Source organism: Nomascus leucogenys, chromosome 2 (assembly GCF_006542625.1).
Source record: "Nomascus leucogenys isolate Asia chromosome 2, Asia_NLE_v1, whole genome shotgun sequence".
Lineage (NCBI taxonomy): Eukaryota > Metazoa > Chordata > Mammalia > Primates > Hylobatidae > Nomascus > Nomascus leucogenys.
Genome location: NC_044382.1, coordinates 81,162,631 through 81,190,172, shown reverse-complemented (window position 1 = coordinate 81,190,172; position 27,542 = coordinate 81,162,631). Strand labels below are relative to the sequence as shown.

The 27,542-nt window shown below is 46.4% G+C and overlaps 1 protein-coding gene across 2 annotated transcripts in view; it reads left to right on the top strand.

The window, feature by feature from the left end:
* PRKCB (protein kinase C beta) overlaps nt 1-27,542 on the top strand; it is a 385,488-nt gene that overhangs the window by 182,057 nt on the left and 175,889 nt on the right. For both annotated transcript variants that reach the window (XM_003261670.3, XM_004087390.3), the window contains exons 4-5: nt 15,580-15,691; nt 18,824-18,952. In XM_003261670.3, the coding sequence (XP_003261718.1) occupies nt 15,580-15,691; nt 18,824-18,952 (241 nt within the window). The remainder of the gene's footprint in view (nt 1-15,579; nt 15,692-18,823; nt 18,953-27,542) is intronic.

The following is a 27,542-nucleotide window of genomic DNA, read 5'->3' as shown; positions in this document are numbered from 1 at the left end:
ACTTAGGCCCCAACTAAGAAGAGTTTATGGGGGAAAAATCTTTTCTGGAAAAACACAAGAAGGCTCAAATTACATGTGAATTCCGCCCCTAGCTCCCCCAATCTGTCTTTCTCCTGGCAGCTGTGGTTCTATATTACATCCCACCTCACCGCTCAGCTCAGCCACAGCACCCAGCTCTGCGCAATTCCTTATTCTAAATTCTGATTGGCCCAGTTCTTCCTTCATAAATTTCATATCACTGACCCAACCTTGGTCTATTCAGCATTGGCTGGAAGTATGAGGTCAGCTGCTTTACTGTCCATTGAGCTGGCGCTGTAAGTTGGAATTTTTCTAGAAGGGTCAATAAGTCAAGCAGCCAATGATTGGCATTTCCAGCACAATCTGGGAGAATACATGGATGAGAATAACCAAGAAAAATTTGAAAGCAAGCAGGAATGCTAGAGGAGGGGCCAGTGGTATGAAAATGCATGCCTCTAGATACCAAGAGCTTATACTGTGGTATGGTGCAACGGTGGGGAGGGAGAGACAGATCAGTGGAGCATAAGACAATATTAAAAAATGAGCCGAGAATACGTAAGAAATTTGTGTATCATGAAAGAGGCATTTCAAATCAGCAGGGAAGAGATGCATTTCATATATTTGCTGTCTAAACAGTAAGAGTAGAAATAAAGGTCTTTCTTGAGAGCTCATGCTAAAATGAATGCCAAGGGAAATGATGATTTCAATGTAAAAAAGTGAAACCATAAAAGACTAACAGAAAATATCAGGAAGGACTTTCTAAATATGACAGCAGAGACAGAAACCATACAGGAAAAGGGAAAAATTTGTACTTTATTAGACACGCAGGCACACACACACACACACACACAGACAGACACGCACGTGCATTATATGTTGAAAAAAGAACATCTACGAAATTAAAAGGCAAATGAGAAACTGGGAAAACATTTACTGCATATATCATAGGTGAAGGGTTAATATCCTTAAATAATACACAGGAAAATTTGTTACAAATAATTCGAAAGAAACAAACTTGAATTTTAAAACAGGCAAAATTAATGATACCAGTGAACATTTCTTCTTTTTTTTTGTTTGTTTTGGAAGCAGGGTCTTGCTCTGTCACCCAGGCTAGAGTGCAGTGGTGCGATCCTGGCTCACTGTAGCCTTGAACTCCCAGCCTCAAGTGATCCTCCCACTTCATCCTCACAAGTAGCTGGGACTATAGACATGCGCCACCATAACTGGCTATTTTTTTTTTTTTTTTGAGACAGAGTCTTGCTCTGTAGCCCAGGCTGGACTGCAGTGGCGTGATCTCGGCTCACTGCAAGCTCCACCTCCTGGGTTCATGACATCCTCCTGCTTCAGCCTCCCGAGTAGCTGGGACTAAGGTGCCCATCACCACGCCCGGCTAATTTTTTGTATTTTTAGTAGAGACGGGGTTTCACCATGTTAGCCAAGATGGTCTCGATCTCCTGACCTCATGATCCGCCCACCTCGGCCTCCCAAAATGCTGGGATTACAGGCTTGAGCGACCGTGCCCGGCCCGTAACTGGCTAATTTTTAAATTTTTTGTAGAGGTAGAGAAAAGATATTACTATGTTGTCCAGGCTGGCCTCAAACTCCTAGGCTCAAGGACTCCTCCCACCACGGCCTCCCAAAGTGCCGGGAATACTGGCGTGAGCTGCCGGACCTGGCAGAACATTTCTTAAATGTTCATCTTCACCAGCAACTTTATGCAGTTTCCATGCAGTATCTCACTGAACTCTTACTAACCTAGGAATTAAGCGTTATTATTATTATTCTAGTTTCCACACAAGGAAACAAAAACTTAAAAGGGTTAAATAACTTTCCCTAGAGTCAAAAAGTTAGTAACTGGAAGAGCCAAGAGTTAAGCTTAGATGTGGCTATTAATTCACCCCTATATTGACATGGACTGCAGTGCAGATCTTAACCCAGGAAATGGTATTTTAAATTCTGCCAAAGTTTATACAATAGAAGCTTATCCTTCAAATGGAATAATTACGTATTCGCCAAAGGGGCGGGGTTAGAAGAGGGCAGGGTATATCAGGCGGTTGAAGCAAATCATCACCCAGCACACAAATGTTTACATGGCATCATTGGCTCTATTCATTCTCCTCTCCAGGAACAAAATGAAAGATCATCACCAAATTATAGTGTCCCCTTTTCAACTGGGCCATGCGTGTGTAATTACAGCTTCTAACGTTCTCCACTTTTCATGCTCACACAATCTCCGTCCACTCAGTCTCAATTAAGGTTTCCTTACTTTTTTTGTCTTTTGCAAATTTTTGACCTTTTGTTTGCAGTTGTGGGCATGGCAGTACTGATGTGTTACCCACAGTGGTAGTACAAGAGGTGAGATTTTTGTAATACACAGATAAACCCTAAAATATTCTACTTTACATCAAAAGTATAGAAAAGTCTGTGCTGAGAAGTTTTACTCTCTGTCTAGTTTATTCTCTCTTGCCTTCATAGATGAACAACTTGTATTAGGTTTTTTCTTTTTTTTTTTTTTGGTGTATCCTGCCAGAGGTGTAATTAAGAGTCGACTTTCCCCAGTTACTCAGGAGGCTCAGGCAGGAGGATCACTTGAGCCCAGAAGTTTGAGGCTCCAGTGAACTATGATGTCGCCACTGTGCTCCAGCCTGGGCAACATAGCGAGACCTTGTCTCTAAAAATAATTTTAAAAAGAAAGGATACATATTTAACTTATTGCACCTCCCTTTCTCACACACACAAAAGGTACCATGTAATATACACACCTCAGCACCTTGATTTTCTTGTTTGTTTCACTTAAAAAATACAACCTTGGTCGGGTGTGGTGGCTCATTCCTGTAATCCTAGCATTTTGGGAGGCCGAAGCAGGCGGACCGCTTGAGCTTGAGCTCAGGAGACCAGCCTGACTAATATGGCGAAACCCTGTCTCTACAAAAAATATAAAAAGTAGCTAGGCATGGTAGCGCGCACCAGTAGTCCCAGCCACTTGGGGGGCTGAGGCAGGAGGATTGCTTGAACATGGGAGGCTGAGGCTTCAGTGAGCCGAGATTGCACTGCTGCACTCCAGCCTGGGTGACAAAGTGAGGCCTTGTCTAAAAAAAAAAGAAAAAAAATGAGATTTTTTCTATATTAATGCAGAGAACTTCTTCATTGTACTTTATACCTGAGTAGTCTTCCATTATGTGGCTACACTATGATTTATTTAAACAACCCCTTCCCAGTGACACTTAGCGTGTTTAAATCTTATGCTACCCTAAACAGGGGTTCAGAGAATAACTGTATCTGTATATTACTTCCTATGTATGCAGGTTATTTTACCTTCGTCCAACGTGATGGAGTCAAAGGTGAAAAGAATTTGTAATTTTTAAAAAGCATTTATACTTTGGATAGGTAGTGCCAAATTGCCCCCACAGGATGACACCAATTGGCCTACCCACCAGGAATATGTGTCTCTGTTTCTCCACAGCTTTTCAACAGAAACTGTCGGGATAAACATTTAAAATTTTCATTTAAAAAGTTTAAATTGTCTACTTCATTTTAAGGTGCATTAGAAAAGGCAGTTTGCATATTGATCCCATGAGTTCACACTCGTAGTTTCATTTTTTAAAATAGGTTTATTTAAATAAAAATGGCAGTACTGAATTGAAGAAAAGTATCAAGTAAATATTATGTTGGTGGAAAAGTAATTGCAGTTTTTGCCATTACTTTCAATGGTAAAATCCACAATGACTTTGCACCTACCTAATACTGTTACAGGTTGAATGCAGGCATGCAAAGTTATGACAGCTCATGACTGAAGCTGGGGAAATGTTGCCATGATGATTTTTTCTCTTGGGAATAATAAAATCAAGAGGTTTTACGTTCTGTGTGCAGGACACTGTGCTTGAGGTTTTATAAAATGGATACAGTTATTAGACCCATTTTATGACTGAGGAACCAGAGACTCAGGGCGGTTAAGTCACTTCCCTGAGGTCACACATCTAACTCTGGAACCTGCGCTTGTTAATTTCCCTCTGTTCTGAGGGTATTTCCAACTGGGACCTTCAGTTTAACCTTGCCTACCTACCCCATGGGGAGTAGAGCCGCAGGAGCTTTCCTAGCTTGTAAATGCCCAGGGATGACACAGTCTGAACTTGCAATTTGCTTTTCCTTTCTCCTCCATGGATACGGTTAGCTTGTGTTTTCCCTCTGTGTGCCTCATTTCAGCTTCCTTATTCCTGCAGTTTTACTTCAGCCCAGCCAGATTTCAGCCCACCTGTGGGCAAAGCTGCACAATCCATTCAGAGTGAGAGAGACTTTCCTTTTTCTTTCTTTCTTTCTTTCTTTCTTTCTTTCTTTCTTTCTTTCTTTCTTTCTTTCTTTCTTTCTTTCTTTCTTTCTTTCTCTTTCTTTCTTTCATTCTTTTCTTTCTTTCTTTCCTTTCTTTCTTTCTTTTTCTTTCTTTCTTTCTTTTCTTCCTTTCTTTCTTTCCTTTCTCTTTCTTCCTTCCTTTCTTTTCCTCCCTCCCTCTCTCCCTTCCTCCCTCCCTCTCTCCCTTCCCTTCCCTTTCTTTCTTTTTCTTCCTTCCTTCCTTCCTTCCTTCCTTCTTCTTTCTTTTCTCCCCCTCTCTCCCTTCCTTCCTTCCTTCTTTCCTTCCTTCCTTCCTTCCTTCCTTCCTTCCTTCCTTCCTTCCTTCCTTCCTTCCCTCCTTCCTTCCTTCCTTCCTCCCTCCCTCCCTCCCTCCCTCCCCCCTCCTCCATCTCTCTCACCTGTGCTTCCTTCCCCCTTAGCTGCCTGTGTCTGGGGTTAAGTGATGACCTAGGATCTGCCTGTCTTTGATGCTGGGGATTGTTTTTCACTATAAAGATTCTGGTTTTGGGGTAGCAGGGACCCAAGTACTCTGTCACTGGCCAGTGCTGAATTTGTGTGAGATGAAGAGTGTTGTCGTCTATAAACCCCCTGTTAAGTGGGAGACCCTCTGGGGAGGCTGAGGAGCAGGGGGCAGCCAGGGGACACTGAGGGGTTCCTACCTGGCTGGCTGCATTTCTGGAGTCTGACAAACTTGGCTTCCAGTCCTGGCTCTCCCACGTCCTTGCTTTATGACCTTGGGCAAGTTACTTCTCTGAGCCTTAGTTTTCTCATCTGGAATACCAGGATAACAGTCTAACTCCTCCATCACTGGGCTGTCAGGAGAATCTGGGGACATGATATAGAGGACTCAGCACAGTGCTTGGCAGGTAGTATGTGCTCAATTCAATAAAATTGGTGGCAGTAAAAGTCACATTCGATGGTTATTTTGTTGTTGTATTCAACAATCTCTTGAATGAAGATCAGAAATGGAAGGAAATTTGGGAATCCAAGCTTGCCTAGTACCAGGCATGTGGAGATGGAACCTCAGCAACAGGAAATACCGGGAAGAGGAATCGTGCCAGGATCCTGTGGAAACCTGATTTCCAGGGGTGGGTGAGATGACTGGGGATGATCAAGGGGTGATGCTGGGGCAGGAGTGTAATAGTTTCAAACCTGTTTTTGAGAGCACTTGAGACCGAGTCAGACGAACTCACTCGGGAGTTTAGGGGATGTGTTCACATGGGGTTGGATTCCAGCACTGTTGGGAAGAGGGTAGGGAGTCTGGCAGAGGTCCCAAATCCAAATTCCTACAGGGTCCAGGCAGGAAAGGGGAAAGAGAGAAGCAGGCCTGGTGTAAGACAATAGGGAAGAGTGGGAACCGTGAAAAACTAGAAAGTTTATCACTTATCTAAAGGGGGGAACCACTGCTCAGCCCACAGAAATGAGTGTTCTGTGTTGTCACAGCTGGTGATTTCTCAAAAGGAACCAATATTTCACGTTTTTTATTCTTTCTTTCTTTCTTTTTTTTTTTTGAGACAGAGTCTCGCTCTGTTGCCCAGGCTGGAGTGCAGTGGTGTGATCTCAGCTGACTGCAAGCTCTGCCTCCCGGTTTCATGCCATTATCCTGCCTCAGCCTCCTGAGTAGCTGGGACTACAGGCGCCTGCCACCACGCTCGGCTAATTCTTTTTGTATTTTTAGTACAGATGAGGTTTCACGTGTTAGCCAGGATGGTCTCGATCTCCTGACCTCGTGATCCACCTGCCTCGACCTCCCGAAGTGCTGGGATTACAGGCGTGAGCCACTGTGCCTGGCCAAAATTTCACATTTTAATCTGATAGTTCCTGACTTAAATATAGTAAACTTATTTAGATGTCTAAGAAGCGCCATGTTGGCTAACTGTAGCTTCTTTACAGGCTTGATATAGCTTCTGGGTTCCACACTGTGACCTCCGGGCATGAAGGAGGACCCATGCCAGTGATGGGACAGGCTCTAGGTGGCCTGGAGGGGTCTAGTCAGTGTGGCCTGGGTGACGAGGATCTGATGTAAAATGAGACTAGGGGAGGGATTAAGGCAGAGATGGAAGCTGTGTCTTTTTTTTTGTTTTTGAGTCAGAGTTTCACTCTGTCACTGGAGTGCAGTGGTGCCATCATGGCTCACTGCAGCCCTGAATTCCTGGGCTCAAGCGATCCTCCCTCCTTGGTTCAAGCGATCCTCCCACCTTGGCTCAAGTGATCTTCCCACCTTGGTTCAAGCGATCCTCTCACCTTGGCTCAAGCGATCCTCCCACCTTGGCTCAAGCGATCCTCCCATCTTGACTGGGATTACAGGCATGAGCCACTGCTCCTAGCCAGGAAGCTGTATCTTTGAATGCGATCAAAACCAAACCCCATAGGGGGAGTGATGGCTTACAGGCCATGAGGATTCCCAGACTCATCTCAGGCTTGGTCAATATCCACAGCATCAAGGCTAGGAAGGGAATGTATTTTGGTTAAAGGCAGGACTGATATTTATTTATTTATTTGAGACAGAGTCTTGCTCTGTCATCCAGGCTGGAGTGCAGTGGCGCAATCTCGGCTCACTGCAAGCTCCGCCTCCTGGGTTCACACCATTCTCGTGTCTCAGCCTCCCTAATAGCTGGGACTACAGGCACCTGCCACCACGCCTGGCTAATTTTTTGTATTTTTAGTAGAGACGGGGTTTCACCGTGTTAGCCAGGATGGTCTCAATCTCCTGACCTCATGATCCGCCAGCCTCGGCCTCCCAAAGTGCTGGGATTACAGGCGTGAGCCACTGCGCCCAGCCAGGCAGGACTGATATTTAACCTGCATGCACTGGCACTACTTTACCAATTGTGGAAATATGGAAATACTCTGAAACCGATTGGTAAATAGCCACTGGGTCCTCTGAGCCTTTTCCCCCAACCTTCCACTTACCCATACCTGCCTCTGCCAGCTCCTACCACACCCCCTCCATGACGTGGTGACTAAAGTGCTAACTCCCAGCACAGCCAGGCTCTGCTGTCCATTCCGTTTGGTCCGTGGGCAGTCCCTGAGCCAAGGCAATTATAAATATCTAGACTCACCCCTGGTTGCAGGTAACATGCCTACCTGGATTGGCTGAAGCACAAAGGACAAATTTTAGAGGACACAGGGAGGCAGATGGAATTGGAAGGCAGGATGCCAGAACCCCAGGGACCAGAACCAGGATCTTCATCCCTGGGGTCATGTAATCTTTGTCTTTGTTTCTCCGGGTTCCTTAGAGCGCACTATAAAAATCAGCACCAACTGTCATTTGCTACAATGTGGATGAACCTGGAGGACATTATGATAAGTGAAATAAGCCAGGCACAGAAAGAGAAATACTGCATGATCTCACTTAGATGTGGAATCTGATGAAGTTGAACTCATAGAAGTAGGGAGTAGAATGATGGTTACCAGAAGCTGGAGGACAGCAGGAGGTAGGAGTAGGGAAGAAGTGGAGAGCTGCTGAGCAAAGAGTACAACGTTTCAGATAGGAGGGATTGCCTTTGAGATCTATTGCACAGCAGGGTGACATTAGTCAATAATAATGTATGTTTCAAAGTAATTAAGAGAGTAAATTTCAAATGTCTCATGCTAAGAAAATGATAGGCAAGTTAGGTGATGGATATGTTAATTTTCTTGATTTAATCATGCCACATTTTGTGTGTATATTCAGAACAATCAGAACAATCACATTGTACCCCATAAATGCATACAATTATAATTTGTCAATCAAATATAAAATTAGCAGCCTCAGCCCTGGAACTGCATGTCTGCTGGCCTCAGGACTGATTACCTGTGTCCCAGCCACTCAGCATATGTGACCCTTGAGCCAAGTGTCCACCTCTGCCCCAGTCAGCTGTGTTCAGGGAATGTGGATGTCTCAAAGTACAAGCATGGCTGTTGGGAGGTGCCCATCTCAGAGATGGCATTGGGCTCAGGCAGGCATGGAAAGTTACCCTGAAAGATGCACCTTGAGGGTCGTGGAGGAAGTCATGAGGACCACAGGTGTGGGAGTGTGACTTTAAGCTCTTTCAGGTAGCAGGAAGGAGGAGGGAAGAATTCATTGAGGATGACCTGGTTTGTCTGGTCTGAGAGATTGGGGCAGTGGGTGGGTAGAGTTGGTGCCTACAAGTATGATCCCTCATGAAAGCGGAGGCAGGGGAATGAGGTCAGAGGAGCTCTCCAGCAGCCTCTAAATAAGCCATAAGAAGTCAATGTTTCCCTGCAACTTGCTGATTGGTTTTCCTGTCTCTCATCTGGCTCTAATCTGTGCTGCACAGCCCCTTCTAAGTCATTTTCCTAAAATAGCACATGTATGGTGCAGGGGTTTGCAGTGGCCAACAGCGATGATTGCAGCCCTACAGCTGTCACAACAACCCATTGAACACTGTGTGCAATGCTGTGCTTGCCCCGGGCAAAACACTTAGTCTCTTAGTCCCTTGGTTTCCTCGTCTGTAAAATAGGGGTAGTAAGTAGTATGTACTTTACAGGGCTGTTATGAGAATCAAATGCATTAATGCCTGATAAATCTCTTAAAATAGTTCCTGGCATGAATAAATGTTCAATAAATATTAACTCTCACTTATTAAGTATTTATTGAGCATCTTCTACATGCCAAGTACAGTTTATGCCCTGGGAGTATAATGATGAGCAAAATTTCCTCATGTTGCATGCAGTGAAGTGTGGAAGAGATGCAATTAAGCATGCATTTATAAGTCAGTGGTTTAAGTGCTGTGATGGAGAGGATTTAGAATATAAGTTCCATGAAAGCAGAATCTCTTTTGTTCACAACTGTATCCTCAATGCCTCGGAAGAACTTGACCCTCAGTATACATTTGCTAGGTGAATGAATGAATGAGTCAAGTTCTATCTTAGCTGCACATGAAGATGAGGTGTCAATGGAGTAAAGTTGGGAGTGAGGAGAGAAGGGAGGGGAACTTGGTATGAGCCCCGTCTCTGCAAGGGTCCAGATGGGTGGCCTTGGTGAAGTTACTCTGTAGTTAGGATCTGTTTCATTGTTGCTAAAATGAGAACAAATGATACCTTCTGCATGGCATGTCATAAGGATTGGAGACAGTACATGTGAGACACCCAGTGTACACATGCAGCTCTCAAGCAATGTGATGAGACTGGGTGTGGTGGTTCACACCTGTAATCCTAGTACTTTGCAAGGCTGAGGCAGGCAGATCACTTGAGCCCAGGAGTTTGAGACCAGTCTGGGCAACATAGCAAAAACCCTGTCTCTACAAAAAATAAAAATTAGCCAGGCATGGTGGCATGTGCCTTCAATCCCAGCTACTCAGGAGGCTGAGGTGGAAGGGTCGCTTGAACCTGGGAGGCGGAGGCTGCGGTGAGCTATGATAGCACCACTGCACTCCAGCCTGGGTAACAGAGCAAGATCCTGTCTCAACAAAACAAAACAAAATAAAACACAGAAATGTGCTTTCTTTTCCCTTCCCATTCTTTGTGCCTCTTGGTATCCCCTCTTGTTTAAGAGACTATTGAGATGGAGAAAGGTCTGGATCATTTTTGGTCAGAAATGCTCGAATCCTGGTCCTTGAGATCGCTCAAGAAAATATTTACATGAAGAAAAGTGCAAAACCAACAGAGGCAACTTATTATTAGTTGTGATTTTGCCCCAGATCTTAAAGTAGAGCTCACAAGGCCTTCAGGAACTCCTTTCTTCTCTACTAGGTAGCCCTAAGGAAATTCAAACTTGAACTCAAACCTAAGTCTTGGCCTCTATAAGATCAATATATCAGAGAACCCAGAAGGGACCACAAGAGCCAAGAACATGTCCCAGGTCTTGGAGAGGAGCTGGCTCAGGCCACTTGTACCAAGGGTCTCAGGGCAAGACTATGAGACTTGGACCCAGCAGCGTCCTGGGAGAGGTGAAAGATGTAAGGGAGAAGAGAAAGATGGCAAGGGTGGCTTTTAACCTCCGTCTGAGCTCCACCACTGGGGTCTGGCCAATCTGTGTCTTGGAATCCATCCAATTAAATCAACTGTGCCTCCTTAGAGGTTAAGTAGGGGTGTAAGAGAACCTTGAGCTTCTCCTACAGGCCAATACCAGTCATGAACAGGGGTTCCTTTATTATTATTATTATACTTTAAGTTCTGGGGTACACGTGCAGAACGTGCAGTTTTGTTACGTAGGTATACACCTGCCATGGTGGTTTGCTGGACCCATCAACTTGTCATCTACATTAGGTATTTCTCCTAATGCCTCCCCTAGTCCCCCATCCCCCGATAGGTCCCAGTGTATGATGTTCCCCTCCCTGTGTTGATGTGTTCTCATTGTTCAACTCCCACTTATGAGTGACAACATGCGGTGTTTGATTTTCAAACAGGTGTTCTTTTTTAGGTGGGTTTGAAGCACTGAATTCCCAACTTTAAGGTGAATGTCCAAGAAGCACAATGGGAACTGTTCTGTGGCACAGAGCAGGGGGACTCTGATAGGAACCTTATGTATTCACTTAGTCTCATTGTCCAGAGATAGAGACATGGCTGGTTAAGCTGCCAAAAGGGATCCCTTAGTTTTTTTGGGGGGGATTTCCAAGCCCTGTTGTTGTTACTAGGACAGCACCTCAGTCTTTGAGCAGGACGGGTGATTGCTGGGGTCCTTCTGCAGCTGAGAGCACTCAGGGTCCCACTGGCGACAGCAGAGCAGACCTCGCTTCTCAAACTTGGCTGTCCAGAGCTCTGCAAGGACCAGTACTTCATCTGCCTGACTGCAGAGGGTGGGAATGTCATGAAAGAAACTTTGTAGCTCATTAAGAAGATAGGAAGCAACCAAAGTCTGCAGTGGCTGAAGATTTTCAGTCAGGTTTATTGAGATATACGTTTCCTGTGGTAAAAGTCACTTAAAAAAATTTTTTTTGAGACAGGGTCTTGCTCTCCCACCCATGCTGGAGTCCGTGGCATAATCATAGCTCACTGCAGCCTTGAACTCCTGGGCTCAAGTGATCCTCCCACCTTGGCCTCCCTAGTAGCTAGAACTACAGGCATGCACCACTATGTCTGGCTTTAATACATATATATAGTAGAGACAGTGTCTCACTGTGTTGCCCAGGCTGGTCTCAAACTCCTGGGTTCAAGCTCAAGCAGTCCTCCCACCTTGGCCTCCTAAAGTGTTGGGATTGAAGGCATGAGCTACTGTGCCCAGCAAAATTCACTTTTTTTCTTTTTTTTTTGAGATGGAGTCTTGCTCTGTCGCCCAGGCTGGAGTGCAGTGGCATGATTTCAGCTCACTGCAACCTCTGCCTCTTGGGTTCAAGCAATTCTTCTGTCTCAGCCTCCCGAGTAGCTGGGACTATAGGTGCACACCACCAAGCCCGGCTAATTTTTGTATTTTAAATAGAGACGGGGTTTCACCATATTGGTCAGGCTGGTCTCGAACTCCTCACCTCAGGTGATCCCCCCGCCTCAGCCTCCCGAAGTGCTGGGATTACAAGCGTGAGCCACCGCTCCAGGCCACAAATCCACTTTTAAAAATATAAAGTAAAATTCATCACAGTTAATATATAGACCACTCCAATATCCAAAACAAAAAAGTTGCTGCATCTGCCTCTTTATAGTTAATTCCCTATCCACCTCCAACCCCTTTTAACCACTGATGCTTTCTGTCCCCATAGTTTTGTGTTTTTCAGAACATTTAGAAATGAACCCACACTTGCGTTGAACATCTTTGTTTTACCAGAATGCTTTCGAGGTTCATGAATGCTGCTGCATGTGTCAATAGTTCATTCCTTTTTACTGCTGAAAAGTATTCCATTGCGTGGATGCCTCACGCTGTATCCATTCACACGTCGAACAACATTTGGGTCCTTTCCAGTTTGGGGCTATTATAAGTAAGGTAGCTATAAACCTTCATGTATGGATATGTTTTTTTATCCCCCCCGGCTCTGTCACCCAGGCTGGAGTGCAGTAGCATGATCTCGGCTCACTGCAACCTCCGCCTCCTGGGTTCAAGTGATTCTCGTGCCTCACCCTCCCAAGTAGCTGGGACTACAGACATGTGCCACCACCCCCGGCTAATTTTTGTATTTTTAATAGAGACGGGGTTCCTCTATGTTGGCCAGGCTGGTCTCGAACTCCTGACCTCAAGTGATCTGCCTGCCTCAGCCTCCCAAAAGTCTGGAATTATAGGCATGAGCTGCTGCGCCCGGCCTAGATGTTTTCATTTCACCAAAAAGTAGGATTCCTGGGTCCTAGGAGAGTTCCAGTTTATGTTCTTTCTTCACTAACACTTGGTATCGTTGGTTTTAGTTTTCAAACATTTTAGCAACTCTGGTAGGTATGTGATATGGTTAGGCTTTGTGTCCCCACCCAAATCTCATCTTGAATTGTAATCCTCATAATCCACACATGTCAAAGGAGAGACCAGGTGGAGGCAGTTGAATCTTGGGGGCAGTTTCCTCCATGCTGTTCTGATAGTGAGTGAGTTCTCACGCAATCTGATGGTTTTATAAGGGGCTTGTCTCCGTTTGCTCAGCACTTCTCCTTCCTGCAGCCTTGTGAAGAAGGTGCCTTGCTTTCCCTTCGCCTTCCATCATGATTTTAAGCCTCCTCGTCCTCAAGAAAATTGACTGTTAGTCAATTAAATCTCTTTCCTTTATAAATTACCCAATCTCAGGCAGTTCTTTATAGCAGTATGAAAGCAGACTAATACAGTATGGAATTATTTTAAAATTTTGAAAAGAACAGTTTCCTTAGGAGAAACACTCATCACATTAACAGCACATAAAAGAATGTCTATGTAGCATGTCTGTTTATTTGCTTACACATTCATTTTCTGTCACTGTTACTAGAATACAATTTTAAAGGAGGCATCTGTGGCAGCATCAATAAATACATATGAATGGAGGAATGAAGGAAGGAAGAAACGGGTAGCATGTACCAAAGGCTAGGGTGTCAGATCAGCCCTGGATTGGAACCTAAGGCCCATGTTATTAACTTCTGCCATGTACTTTTTTTCTTTTTCTTTTCTTTTTTTTTTTTTTAAGAGAGAGAGGGTCTTGCTCTCTTGCCCAGGCTGGAGTGCAGTGATGCAATCATAGCTCACACATAGCCTTGAATTCTTGGGCTCAAGTGATCTTCCCACTTCAACTTCCCAAGTAGCTGGGACTACAGGCATGTGCCACTACACCTGGCTAATTTTTTATTGTTGTAGATACGGGGTCTCACTATGTTTCCCAGGCTGGTCTTGAACTCCTGGCCTCAAGTGATCCTCCCACCTTGGCCTCTCAAAGTGCTGGGGTTATAGGTGTGAGACACTGTACCTGGCCTGCAATGTATAACAGAGAAAGCAACTTTTACAGAAAGAGGTCTCTTGAACTAAACCGATTCTGTGAGGAAAGAATCTCTTGAAGAAGAAAGAGAAATGCAGAGCCAAAGGCTTACAAAGGGCATGGCTTGTTTGGGAGCGGGGGTGCGCTCTGAGTGCTGAGAATGTACATAGTACTTGCACATGTGGGTGGGTGGGAGGAGGCTTAGCTGGGGATCACCTTGGCCAAATAGTAATAACAATCATGCAAAAGCTTATGCTGCTTGCTGTGTGCCGGGTGGTTCTAAGATCTCTACACAGGTTCATTAATTTATGCTTCCCAACAGTCTTATAAGGAGAGCACTAGCATTATTAGCATTTTACAGATAGGGGAACTGAAGCACAAAAATATCAAATTAGCCACGCATGGTGGCGTGCACCTGGAGTTCCAGCAATTTTGGAGGCTGAGGTGGGAGGATCATTTGAGGCCAGGAATTTGAGACTAGCCTGGGCAACATAGTGAGACCCCATCTCTACAAAAAAAAAAAATTAAAAATTAGCTGGGCAGGTCAGGCACAGTGGCTCATGCCTGTAGTCCCAGCTACTCAGGAGGCTGAGACGGAAGAATGGCTTGAACCCAGGAGACAGAGGTTGCAGTGAGTCAAGACTATGCCACTGCACTCCAGCCTGGGTAATAAGAGTAAAACTCTATCTCAAAAAAAAAAAAAAATTAGTTCGGCATAGTTGCATGCACCTGTAGTCCCAGCTACTCAACAAGCTGAGGTGGGAGAATCATTTGAGCCCAGGAAGTCAAGGTTCCAGTGAGCTATAATCGTGCCACTGCACTCCAGCCTGGGTGACAGAGCAAAACTATGTCTCTTAAAAAACAGAAGAGAACAAAAAACCATCAAACAACTTGCACAAAGTCACACAGCTTAGAGCCCAGGAAGTTTATCCAAGTCTACCTTTTACCACTGCACTGCCAGGCTATCAAGGGCATATTTATTGATTAGGAAATTATGTAAGGTTCTGTGAGAAATAGCTCCCAAAATATAGTGACTTAAACAGGGCAGAAATTAGGTTTGTCTCTCAGGGGTGAGCCCAAAGGGACAAAATTCAAGGCTGGTAGGGTGGCTTTGTCCTTTCCACATGTGGCTTCAAGTTTGGGTCCAGGACGGTTACTTCCAGTTCTCACCATCTTTGAGCCAGTGGGAAGAGGGAAAGGCTAAAGGAAGTATGCATTTCCATTTGAAGGGAATGGCCCTGGAGCACACACATCCCATTGGCCAGAACTCAGCACCATGGCGGCACCTGCAAGAGGTGCTGGGAAATATGGCCTCTATCTGGATAACCATGCTCTCTGCTAAAACTCAAGGGTTCTACTGTTAAAGGGAAGAATGGATATTGGTGGGAAACCAGCAGTCTCTGCCACAACTTGCAGACTGTCCACTGGGCTTTGAACTTTATTCTGTCAGTGATGAGGAACTGGCAATGGTCTCTAAGCAGGGAGATTTCACATCCAGACTTGGGTTTTTGATCACTGCGGAAGCATGCTTGGAGAAAAAAGGTGGGGAGAAAGAAAAGTCAGGAGCCCTGTTTAGATGATGTGTCTGTCGCTTTGTTTTCCCATCCCTGGAGTACCTACTACAGGCAGGAGCCTGTAGGTTGGGTTCCCAGGCAAGCCCAGATGGAGGGTTTGCAGGCAGGGTGAGTGAGCATGGGGCTGCAAAGGGAGCAATCATCTGTCTTTGTCCTTCATTCCTTCCACAACTATTTATCCAGCACCGTTTCTGGGCACAGGGCTCCAGCGATGGTCCCAACAGGTACAATGACCTCTTGGGACCAAGTTCAGTTCTTGGTGAGTTCTCCAGTGCCTCTCGACGTAGGGTGAACCCTTGGCATGCTCCACTGACGCTGGCTCCTTCTGTTGTTTCTCTTGGCTCCAGGACCCCCGGAGCAAACACAAGTTTAAGATCCACACGTACTCCAGCCCCACGTTTTGTGACCACTGTGGGTCACTGCTGTATGGACTCATCCACCAGGGGATGAAATGTGACAGTAAGTACTTTTTCTCCCTGGGGGCATCTGCTGATGGCAGAAGCAATGGGAAGGGCTGCTTCCGCTTGGTTTGGGGTCCAGGTCTGCCATACATTCCCTCCTATCCTGGTTGGGGCTGGTGTACCAGTTGTCTGTTGCTGCATAATGATCCTCCCACCCCAAAACACTGTGACTGAAGACAATAAACATTTTTTTTAGCTCATGACTCTGCAAGGCAGCCCTTTGAATCTGGGCTGGCCTCAGCCAATGTCATGCACGTCCATAAAGCATGAACTCATGGTTCATGGTGGATTAGCAGATGGAGGTGGGCTGGGAGCTGTCTGGGCCACGGTGCCCTCACCCACATGTCCTGGAAGATGGCTGGCTGTCATCTGGGTGATGGGGATGACCAGGCCACGTGTCTTTCCTCCTCAATAGGCTAGGCTGGGTTTGCGTGCATGGAGGTCCCAGGCTCCTGAGTTCCTTAGGAGGGCAAGTCCCATTGGCAGACACACCTCAAGTCTCTGCTTGTGTCTTTTGCTCCTGATCCACTGGTCAAAGCAAGTGGCATGTGAGATGCACAGTCACAGTGTGGGAAGGAACAGTCCATGGCTGTTGACACCCGGAGGCATGAACAAATCATGGGCATTTCTGCAGCCATGCAACACCACTGTTTTCAGCATTGAGATTTGGGGCTGTTGCATTCTTTGCATGGGGAAGACCTGTGGCTCTGCAGCACCCACAGGTTTGTGCTGGAGGAGGAAAGATAGCATCATTCTCTGGCCAGGATGTGGTAAGAAAGGCAGGTGGGGTAGGATTCCTCTTTATGAGGCCAAGGCCCGGATGGCCTGTGGGGCAGGGGTTTGAGAGCTATGGCCACAAAGCTACAGGGACCCTGGAGGTGCTGGTGGCTCCCACAGGCCTGTTGGTCTGCAGCAGGCTGGGTGTCATGAGGCTGGTGGTACTGCTGTCCCAAGGGTCCTGAGGCCCAGAGGACAGAGGGAGAAAGTCACAGGGCAGAGAGTGACAGAGAGGAGTGTGAGGGTGAATAAGGGTGGTAGAGAGCAAGAGAGACAGCAAGAAACACACATGCATAGACAGACACAGATGCAGGGGAAAGACGGACACATGCAACCCTAACACAGGGAGGAATGTGGGGTGTGGAAGCTACAGAGAGACTCAGCTAGAGAGAGACTCAGGCAAAAGGAGGGACAGGCAGACACATAGACCAACAGATGAGCCAGGCGCAGTGGTTCACTCCTGTAATCCCAGCACTATGGGAGGCTGAGGTGGGTGGATCACCTAAGGTCAGGAGTTCAAGACCAGCTTGGCCAACATGGCAAAACCCCATCTCTACTAAAAATACAAAAATTAGCCAGTCGAGGTGGTGGGCACCTGTAATCCCAGCTACTTGGGAGGCTGAGGCAGGAGAATCACTTGAACCCGGGAAGTGGAGGTTGTGGTGAGCTGAGATCGTGCTACTGCACTCCAGCCTGGGTGACAGAGTGAGACTCTCAAAGAAGAAGAAAAGATAAAGTGATTGGCATGGACACAGAGAGAGATGCCATCACACAGGCTCATGCAGAGGTGTAGAGATGGAAAGACCAGAGACAGAGGCAGAAGCACACATGGAGAGCCACAGAGAGACACAGAGGAGAGAGGCAGAGAGACACAGCTGGAGAAGGGGAGAGACAAAGAGGCCAGAGACAAGTGCAGAGAGTGGAACAGACCAATTCGCAGACACGGCTAAGGCAGTGAGCCACGTGCAGAAGTGGGACAGCGGAGACAAGAGACATGCAGCAACATGGAAACAGAGAGACAGACACAGAAACATGGCAAGAGCCATAGGGGGACAGTGAGGTTGGAGCCTTCTGCCTGTAGGACACCAGCTCCTCTTACCACACATGGGGCCCTAATATAGGGACAATGTCCCTACCTCAGAGACAGTGGTGGGTGGGAGCTCAGGCTGGTGCTCAGGTCCCAGAGGGCTCTCCCTTCCCTCCCCACAACTCATTTCTAGTTTTTGTAATAGGCCTGCTGCCTCCTAGGACTTGGATGGCCTGAGAAGGGTCCCTTGCCCCCAGATCCCTTGAAATTGGGGCCCATGGGGTGACTTCTGGCTTCTCCAACTGGAACTAGCATCCCCCTGGAGAATCCTGGGTTCCTGGCACACCTCCCTGGAGTGGGGCATTATTGCTCAAGACCTAGAAGAAATCACCCACCACGTTGAAATAGACACAGATACTCTACGGAGGAGTGCGCAGAGGGAGTGGATAGCCTATAACGAGAGATGGCCGAAGGCCAAATTCAGCTTACAGGCACATTTTATCCACCTTGCCCCGGCTCTAAATCTTTTTCCTTGTAATTAATTATGGTGGACACTATGGCCAGCCCAGACCCCCTCTTCAGGGTCCCACCCCATCCCCTAGCTGTGGTTCACAGCAGTGCCCCATCCTGCATAATTGCCCAAGATAATGCCTCTTCCAGGGCGACCGGATGATTGCGGTGCCCAGCCCGCTTGTCTCAGTTTGGAACAACTCTGAAGGGTCATCTCAGCTCTGGGCTCCCCCTAACATCAGCTTTGATTGCATCCACGTGGCAAACCAACTTCTCCCCCCAAGAGCACTCCTCAAAAACCTTGTGCTCAAAACTCCCCGTCTCAGACTCTTTCCAGGGAACTCAACCTATTAGCTGTCAATATTTAAAAATCAGAGCTGTTACGTACACATCGAGATTCCTGCATATGTTGAGAAATGGGGAATGTTGCTGCTCTGTTTCCCACTTAGCCAAGTCCCCGTCACCCCCTTAGCTTTCCTCACTCATGTGACCAGCCAGCCTGTGAGCGTTGAAGTTGGTGACTCTGGCTTCAGAGCCTTAAGGGGTGTGGGGTGTGCTTGCTTCAGACTGCACCCTTGGCCTTGGGTGGGGAACAGACAAGTTCTACCTCCTTTGCCCATCAGGGTTCAGGGGCAAGAGTTGGAGAAGCCCTTCTGATGAGATCCTGGCAGGCAAGTTAGTCTCAACCAGGCTCGTGTGTCTCAGCTGTCTCAAAGGAGGGAAACAGGAAGGGCTCAGTGGTCCTGGGTGGGGCAGATGTCTGCAGCCCCCAGCCTGGGCCAGCCTAAGCCACATCCCCTCTCTCTGCCCTCACAGCCTGCATGATGAATGTGCACAAGCGCTGCGTGATGAACGTTCCCAGCCTGTGTGGCACGGACCACACGGAACGCCGCGGCCGCATCTACATCCAGGCCCACATCGACAGGGACGTCCTCATTGTCCTCGGTAGGTGGCCCTGGGGCTCCACTGGCTCCTGACCTTGCTTGACCTCTGTGATTGAGAAGGGGAAGATGGCTGAGGGGTGGGGCAGTCCAGTGGAGGGGTAGGGCAGTCCAGGGACTGGGGAGGGGGTGTGGCACTGCTTCTGCCCCCTGCCCTGCTCACAACAGCCCCTCACTGCAGCAGGGGGATCTTTAGAAACTGTACACCCTCAAAACTGCATCCATCAGCACCCCAGGCTGGCTTGGGTTCTGAGAGGAGACGTCTGAGTTCCTTGGACTTCTAACTTCCTCAGGATCCTCCACTTCCCTTTTCTCCTTCTCATTTCCCACTCTTTTTTAGTTATCTTTTGGGATGGGTAGTTGCATTTCCTTTACTCAGATAGCAGAGAAGGGAAGCTTGCTTCTTCCCCAAACTTTTCCAGCAGGAAAAATGGAGTCTTGATGATAAACACCAAATTTGGAGAATATAATATCTTGGGAAGAAGGAGGGTTGGAGGGTGCAATTCGGGGGCTTTCCACATATTTGAAATATTTCTTTCTTGAACCTGACGGTGGCTATGCTTTAATTTTATTATTCTCCATATTTTCTGCATGTCTAAAATATTTCATGATAATTAGAAAGCAGGATGGTGCAGTCTGCTGGGAGATGCAGTGAGCGGAGGGGCTGGTGGTGGTCGTGGTGGTGGGGCTGTCACTCATGTATCCCAGCATTCAAGACATACTTGGCTCTGATATGGGAAGTTCAAGCAAAATTGGAACTCAGCTGCTGGCTTGAGGAATGCTCAGCCATAAGCCCCGGTATAACCAGCACTGAGCTGCCTGGGAGTGGAGCTAAAACTTTGCAGGAATTTCTTCTGGAAGGCTGGTGACAAACTACTGTGGACTTTATCTAATGAATATAAATAAGGGTTTATGAGTTGGTAACTCAGGAAATTGATCATGGAAGAGATTAATTTTGCAAAAATTAGAATTTCTGAGGCCTCAGACTGGTTCAGTAGCTCTGATGCACTGAGCCCTGGGTTGGGGAGGGGCTTTACGTAAGTTGTGTAAAAGCTGAAAAATACTTATCCCTGTACAATATAATTCTTTTAAACTTGAGATTTCGTGAAGCCCAGTGAGATTTTAGAAAATGTGCAATGTTTTCCTCCAAGTGGTTGCCTGCCTCCCAGTGGGATGCTTGGGGGCCCCAGGGGAAATCCTGCAGTTTCAGGTTCAAGAGAAGCCCGTTTTCCCCTATTGAGGTTCCCCATGCTGGTGAGACAAATATAAGACTCTGCTTCCCTCTGGTGTCATTCTGTGGGAACTACACTCATCCAAAGCATGACTGCAGGCAGCCAACATTTATGGACCGCATGGGATGTGCAGTGCTCCAAACCTTACGTGTTATCTCATTCCACCTTCACAACATTGTGAAATCTCTATTATTCTTGTTTGAGAGGGAGACTCCATCTGTTGCCCAGGCTGGAGTGCAGCTCACTGGAACCTCCACCTCCTGGGTTCAAGCGATTCTCCTGCCTCAGCTTCCTGAGTAGCTGGGATTACAGGCACGCACCAACACGCCTGGCTAATATTTGTGTTTTTAGTAGAGATGGGGTTTCACCACGTTGGCCAGGCTGGTTTAGAACTCCTGACCTCAAGTGATCCGCCCATCTCGGCCTCCCAAAGTGCTGGGATTATAGCTGTAAGCCACTGTGCCCAACCTTCTATTTTTCTTGTTTTTTGAACAAAGAAGGCACGGCTCAGAGAGTTATTCTCCAAGAGCTCACACCATTTGCAATAATAATAAAACAATAGCTAAGATGTGTTGAGTTTTTAAAATGTGTTAATCATTGTGGAAAGCACTTACAGGCAGTATTTCAACAACTCAAATGCGGTGTTATTATTATTCTACCCATCAGAAAACACACTTCCTCACCTAGGTCTGTTTGACTCAAAAGTACTATATAGTAGGTTACTTTTTTGTTTAGTTTAGTTCAGTTTAGTTTAGTTTTGTTTCTCTATGCCCTCCACCATATTTATTCCTTTTGTGGTTTGGCTAGGGCACCTCTTATGGGCATTCCTTAGGGAGTCTTTGTTCTGATGTGGTACAGTACAATATTTCTTCAAGTTCAAGGTCAAAGTCTTCCCCCTTAATCATAGATATGCTGTGAACTTCGAGAACCTGGATCACAAGCCCCTGATTCTCAGGACACACTGATAGGAGGTGTATGCATTTGCTATGGCTGCCATAACAAAGTACCACAAACTGGGTGGCTTAAGACAAGACGTTTTTTTAAAAAAAAAGAAAAGAAAAAGAAAAAAACAATAGGCCAGGCACTGTGGCTCATGCCTATAATCCTAGCACTTTGGAAGACCAAGGTGGGTGGATCACTTGAACTCAGGAGTGAGCCTGGGCAACATGTTGAAACAATATCTCTACTGAAAATACAAAAAATTAGCCAGGTGTGGTGGTGCATGCCTGTAATCCCAGCTACTTGGGAGGCTGAGGCAGGAGGATCACTTGAACCCGGGAGGCGGAGTTTGCAGTGAGCTGAGATTGCACCACTGCACTCAAGCCTGGGTGACAGAGCAAGACTCCATCTCATAAAACAAAAACAAAAACAAGAAAAATAAACAAACAAAAAGGCCAAGTGTGGTGGCTCACACCTGTAATCCCAGCACTTTGGGAGGCCAAGACAGGAGGATTGCTTGAGGCTAGGAGTCCAAGACCAGCCTGGCCAACATAGCAAGACCCTGGCATATTGTAGGATTTCATTTCTTTGGGATGTTCAGAACAGGCAAATGTATGAAGAAGTTTAATAACACTGTGCTTTTCCAAGTGCTTTGATATTGGGCCATCCAAGGAAGGGTGTGTTGTTGCCATCATGGAAGGGAAAACGAAGTCTCAGCAAGGCTGAACACACTGACCAATGTCACAAGCTGAGCAGGGGTGAGCACCTGGGCCTCTGGTCCCATGTCACAATGCTGTGCAATTGCCCATACACCATGCTGGACACAGCCTGTACTCAGCACGGGCTTGTTGATTGATAGATGATAGAAGAGAGCCCTGATGCTGTGGCCAAGTTCTCTAAAAATAGAGCCAAGATGGGGATTTTGTTCCAGTGATTTGTTCGGCTGCCCATGGGAAAAGAGAAGTGAAGGAACCATGCTTCCTTCCTCGGGGCAGGGAAAAAGCTCGGCGAGAGTGTGGTCTCCATGGAAGTCTTCTTCAGCCTCGTATCTGGTGGAATTTTGTACCAAACACTGTGGCACAGAGTCAGTCCCACCTTGAGGCAAGGGGGCTGTTCTGTCGTGTTCCAGGTCAGTCAGTGCTATGGGATGACTTGTGTCTCCCCCAAATTTGTATCTTAAAGCCCCACCCCCAGTGTGATGGTATTTGGAGCTATGGGACCTTTGGGTGGTAATTAAGGTTAGATGAGGTTGTGAGGGTGGGGCCCTCATAATGGGATTTGTGGATTTCTAAGAGGAAGAAGAAAGAGAGATCATTCTGTCTCCACCAAAGGAAGGATACAGCAAGAAGGTGGCCGTCTGCAAGCCAGGAAGTGAGTCCTTACCAGGAATTGAAGCTGCTGGTACCTTGATCTCGGACTTCCCAGCCTCCAGAACTGTGAAGAAATAAATGTATTTTTTTCTTTTTTTGTTTTAGATGGAGTCATGCTCTGTCACCCAGGCTGGAGTGCAGTGGCATGATCTCTGCTCACTGCAACCTCTGCATCTCAGGTTCAAGCAATTCTCCTGCCTCAGCCTCCCGAGTGGCTGGGATTACAGGCATGTGCCACCATGCCCAGCTAATTTTTTGTATTTTTAGTAGAGACGGAGTTTCACCATGTTAGCCAGGATGGTCTCAATCTCCTGACCTCAAGTGATCCGCCTGCCTCAGCCTCCCAAAGTGCTGGGATTACAGGCGTGAGCCACTGTGCCCGGCCTAAATGTCTGTTGTTTAAGCCACCCAGTCCATGGTATTCTGTTATGACAGCTGGCTGATATAGTCAGTCACTGCTGTAGGCTGCTGGGGATGGAGGTGGGAAGGTAGAGTAACTTCCCAGGTGAGGAGGCTTCTGTGCAGTTGAGGGCAGTTATCTGGACACAGGGGTAACTGTGAGCCATTAACAGCCATCATACACAGCACCCAGGGGATGGGTGCATTGGCCAGCATGGAGGGGAGCTGGGCAGGGTCCAGCAGCATCCGGGACACTTAAGTTTCCTTTGGTCTCCTGACTGTCTTCCTGGTTTCATTGCTGGGACTCCAGCCCCCTCCTCCTTGGTCTTGGCCAGACAGATCAGAGAGGAGAGAGCACTAAAGGTTGTGTGGGTCCTTCCCAGCAGTGCCAGGCCAGAAGTGGCCTTGTGGTGTTTGTGGAATGGCCCCACCTCATCCAGATCCAAGAAGCATGGTCAGTATTAGGATTTTCCACTGACCATCAGCCCAGGACACTGCTGTTTGCCCTGTCATATGCTCTTTGGAAATCTCAGCATCTCTAGAGGTGGAAGGTTTTCTAACTCGCCCAGCTACTGAAATTGAGCTCATATATCTGTTCTTAGTGTTTTGGCAGGTCAAGATGAGAATAAATCCGATCAGTTTTCCTCCTTTTAAAAATCTATCAATGGTTTCCCATTGTCTTTATAACAGACTAAATCTAACATGGCGATCTCATTCTTTATTCACTGTCTCCTCCCCATTTCTTTTAATCCTTGGTCCTCTGCAGACTGCCACACACCACAGGACATCTGTGTGTTCTGTTCTGTGTTTAGAATGTTTGCCATTGCCATCTTCTCTTTTTCTGGCAATTAACTCTTCCTCTTGATCTCAGTTCATTTTTAACATCTAATAAGCTTCCTCTGACTTCCCCCTTTCGTAGACACTCATGGTAACCTGAGCTTGGCCTTGTGAAAGGGGTGATTTTATGTTGGGTTTGATTAGTGTCTGCATCTCGCGCAAGGCATTAGCTCCATGAGGGCGGGACTGTGTCTTGCCACTCTACTCCCAGCAACTAGCAAGGTGGGCATCACTAAATATTTATGGACTCAATGGCTGTATGTATGAATGAGAAACCCCTGGAGGATCCTGATAGATAGATACAAGGCTTTCATTGATGGTCCCCAGATCAGTGCCTCCTAAAGTCAGGAACTGAAGGTCAACAGATTGTCCAATTTATACCATTATTCTTATGGGAGGTAGAACACGCAGAAAATCTTAAGTACCAGGTCCAACGTCAACAGCAAGTGTTACTGGGACTGAGACCCGCTTGTTGGAGTCATGACCACCCTTGTTCCCTGGACAATGTAGAAAAGACATGGAGCAGTGGGATTTGTAGTATCCCAGGAAACCATATTGACATCATGATGCCCATACGTGTCATGAGATCAGGCAATACAATGTCCAGATCAGAGTTGTAAAATGCTCCCAAGGTTTATGAAGCCTGTGTGTTTGTACATGCAACAATAATTTTTTTTTTTTTGAGATGGAGTCTTGCTGTCACCTAAGCTGGAGTGCAGTGGTGCAATCTCAGCTCACTGCAACCTCCCCATCCTGGGTTCAAGTGATTCTCCTGCCTCAGCCTCCCGAGTAGCTGGGACTACAGGTGCATGCCACCACACCCGGCTAATCTTTTTTTGTATTTTTGGTAGAGATGGAGTTTCACTGTGTTAGCCAGGATGGTCTTGATCTCCTGACCTCATGATTTGCCCACCTCAGCCTCCCAAAGGGCTGGAATTACAGGCGTGAGCCACTGCACCCAGCCAGCAATATCTTCTTCAATGCTTTTTCAATTCAGTATCTACCTATCAACATAACAACTGACATCTATTTTTTATACTCCCATCTACATTACAGCCACCTCCGAATGCTTAGCCATGTCCATCCTCATATCTATCTCCCAAAAGTTGGGAGTGTTCTTAAAGAAAGCAGAAAGAACCATTTTTAAAAAAATGTTTCTCTGTGGAACTCCCATTCTGTATTTTTACCATTATACTGTGTTACACAGAAACTTTTTAGACTGAAACATCTCCCTGACAGACTTAGGTACTCCCAATATTGTGATATTTAAATCCTTCTTAAGATCTGACATCCACAAATCAAAAGAAAAAGAGTACCAAAGAGGCTGAGTGTGGTGGCTCATGTCGGTAATCCCAGCATTTTGGGAGGCTGAGGCGGCTGGATCACCTAAAGTCAGGAGTTCAAGACCAACATGACGAAACCCTGTGTCTACTAAAAATACAAAAATTAGCCAGGTGTGGTGGTGGACGCCTGTAATCCCAGCTATTCGGGAGGCTGAGACAGGAGAATCGCTTGGACTCGGGAGGCAGAGGTTGCAGTGAGCTGAGATTGCATCACAGCACTCCAGCCTGGGCAACAGAGTGAGACTCCATCTCGGAAAAAAAAAAAAAAAAAAAAGAATTGGGAAGAAAAAGGGCAATGTAAACAAGGAAAAAAAAATCCAGATAGCTTAATATTTATTTTTTATTTAACTTTTATTTGAACTTTGGGGGTACGTGTACAGGTTTGTTATATAGGTAAACTTGTGTCATGGGGGTTTGTGTAATACTGCCCAGCCATGCGTCAATTGCAGACAGAAAATTATTACAAACTAGGCCGCGAGGGCCCACTAGGGGGCAGTCTCTGCCTTCAAAGCCATTCCTCCCCAGAGGCTCTCTCAAGAGATGCCCCAATTTGTGAAACCACAGTACTGTCATTGCTCATAATGGAAGGTGCAGCAGAGACCAGCTGGGCTCACTGAGGTCCAGAGAAAGGGTTACTTCTCCAGATCACACACAGAATGGGGATAGGGTCCAGTTCTGGTGGATCTCCCTTCCCTTTTACATTATTGGTTTGTAATTTTTTCCCGTCTTTATTTTGAACTAAGTTGAAAGAATTTTGCAACAATCATTTATCCACCACCTATATTCTGTCGTTAACGTTTTCCACACTTGCTTAATCACATTTCCATCCATCTCGCTCTCCATCCATCAATCTGTCTTATTTTTGACACATTTCAAAGTAAACTGCAGACACCAATTCGATTTCCCCCGAACACTTCAGCATGCCCAACATCAAACGAATTCAAAATTTATTTGTAGGGTGTTTTTTTTTTAACTTTTGAGGTGAAATGTACATACAATGATACACACAAATCTTTTTTTTTTTTTTTTTGAGACAGAGTCTCACTCTGTCACCCAAGCTAGAGTGTAGTGGTGTAATCACGGCTTACTGCAGCCTCGACCTCCCAGGCTCAATTGATTCTCCCACCTCAGCCTACAAAGTAGCTGGGACTACAGGCATGAGCCACCACACTCAGCTAATTTTTGTAGTTTTGTAGAGATGGGGTTTTGCCATGTTGCCCAGGCTGGTTTTGAACTCCATGGTTCAAGCAATCCTCCCACTTTGGCCTCCCAAAATGCTGGGATTACAGATGTGAGCCACTGTGCCCGGTGATGTCTTAAGTGTACAATGGCTGAGTTTTGACAAATGCATATGACTCTGTCATTCTAACCCTTATCAAATTAATTATCTTTTTTGATGTCACAGCTGCAGTTGAGGATCCAAGGGAAGGTCTGAACCAGAGAAATGCCATCATGTCCCCACACACTGCATGCATACCCATGAGCTCTGGCTACTGGGGTGTCCGTTATACCTAAGATCCCTTGGATGACATCATACTCAATAGTTGTTCAATTTTTTTGTTTGTTTTTTGAGGAGTTATAATGCGGTAGAAACTTCGAAAATTGGAAATTCTTGTTTACAATTTTTTGTTATGTATTCATTGAAGAGCAAAATGTCTTTAAAAACTCAACACACCTGCTTTATTTTGTTTTTTTTTTTTAGTATTGTTGTAATGAAGAAGTTCAGTTAAATCGTATCTCTGTCTATGGAACATCTACCATCTTTCTCAGCGTATTACTGCACACCCCATGAGGCCAGGGAAAGGGTCTCTTGCCCATCCTTCCTTCAAAGCCTATCAGCTTGTTAGGTTGAGGTGAGTGTCTCAGGCACTGAAGTTCTGGGATACCGGACCTGAGGAGATGTAGGGAAGCTGACGTCTTGCTATTCAGTGTTCCTTCTCTTCTTCCCTGGTCATTTAAGTCTCACGAGAATTATCAAGGCCAGGCCAGCATCTGAGGCCCTCAGGATGCGCTGGGCGCAGTCAATTGCTCCCAAATGTCTAAGGAATTGCATTGAAGTGGGCACTGCTGGGACCTGCAGGGCTGTGACTTGTGACTGCCTTTGGGGACAGTGGTCCAGCAATGTCTATTAAAATATGTATACATATGAACATTTTGACTCTCATGTTTTCTTTGAGATGCAAAGAAAACATCAGCCTAATGAAGGGGTACCCATTTTATGTGATACTAGGTAGTTGTTGAAAGCATTGAATTAGGCCAGGCACGGTGGCTCACATCTGTAATCCCAGCACTTTGGGAGGCTGAGGAGGGTGGATCACTTGAGGCCAGGAGTTCCAAACCAGTCTGGCCAACATGGTGAAACCCCATCTCTACTAAAAAAAAATCCAAAAAATTAGCTGGGTATGGTGGTGCATGCCTATAATCCCACCTGCTCTGGAGGGCGAGACACGAGAATCACTTGAACCCTGCAGGTG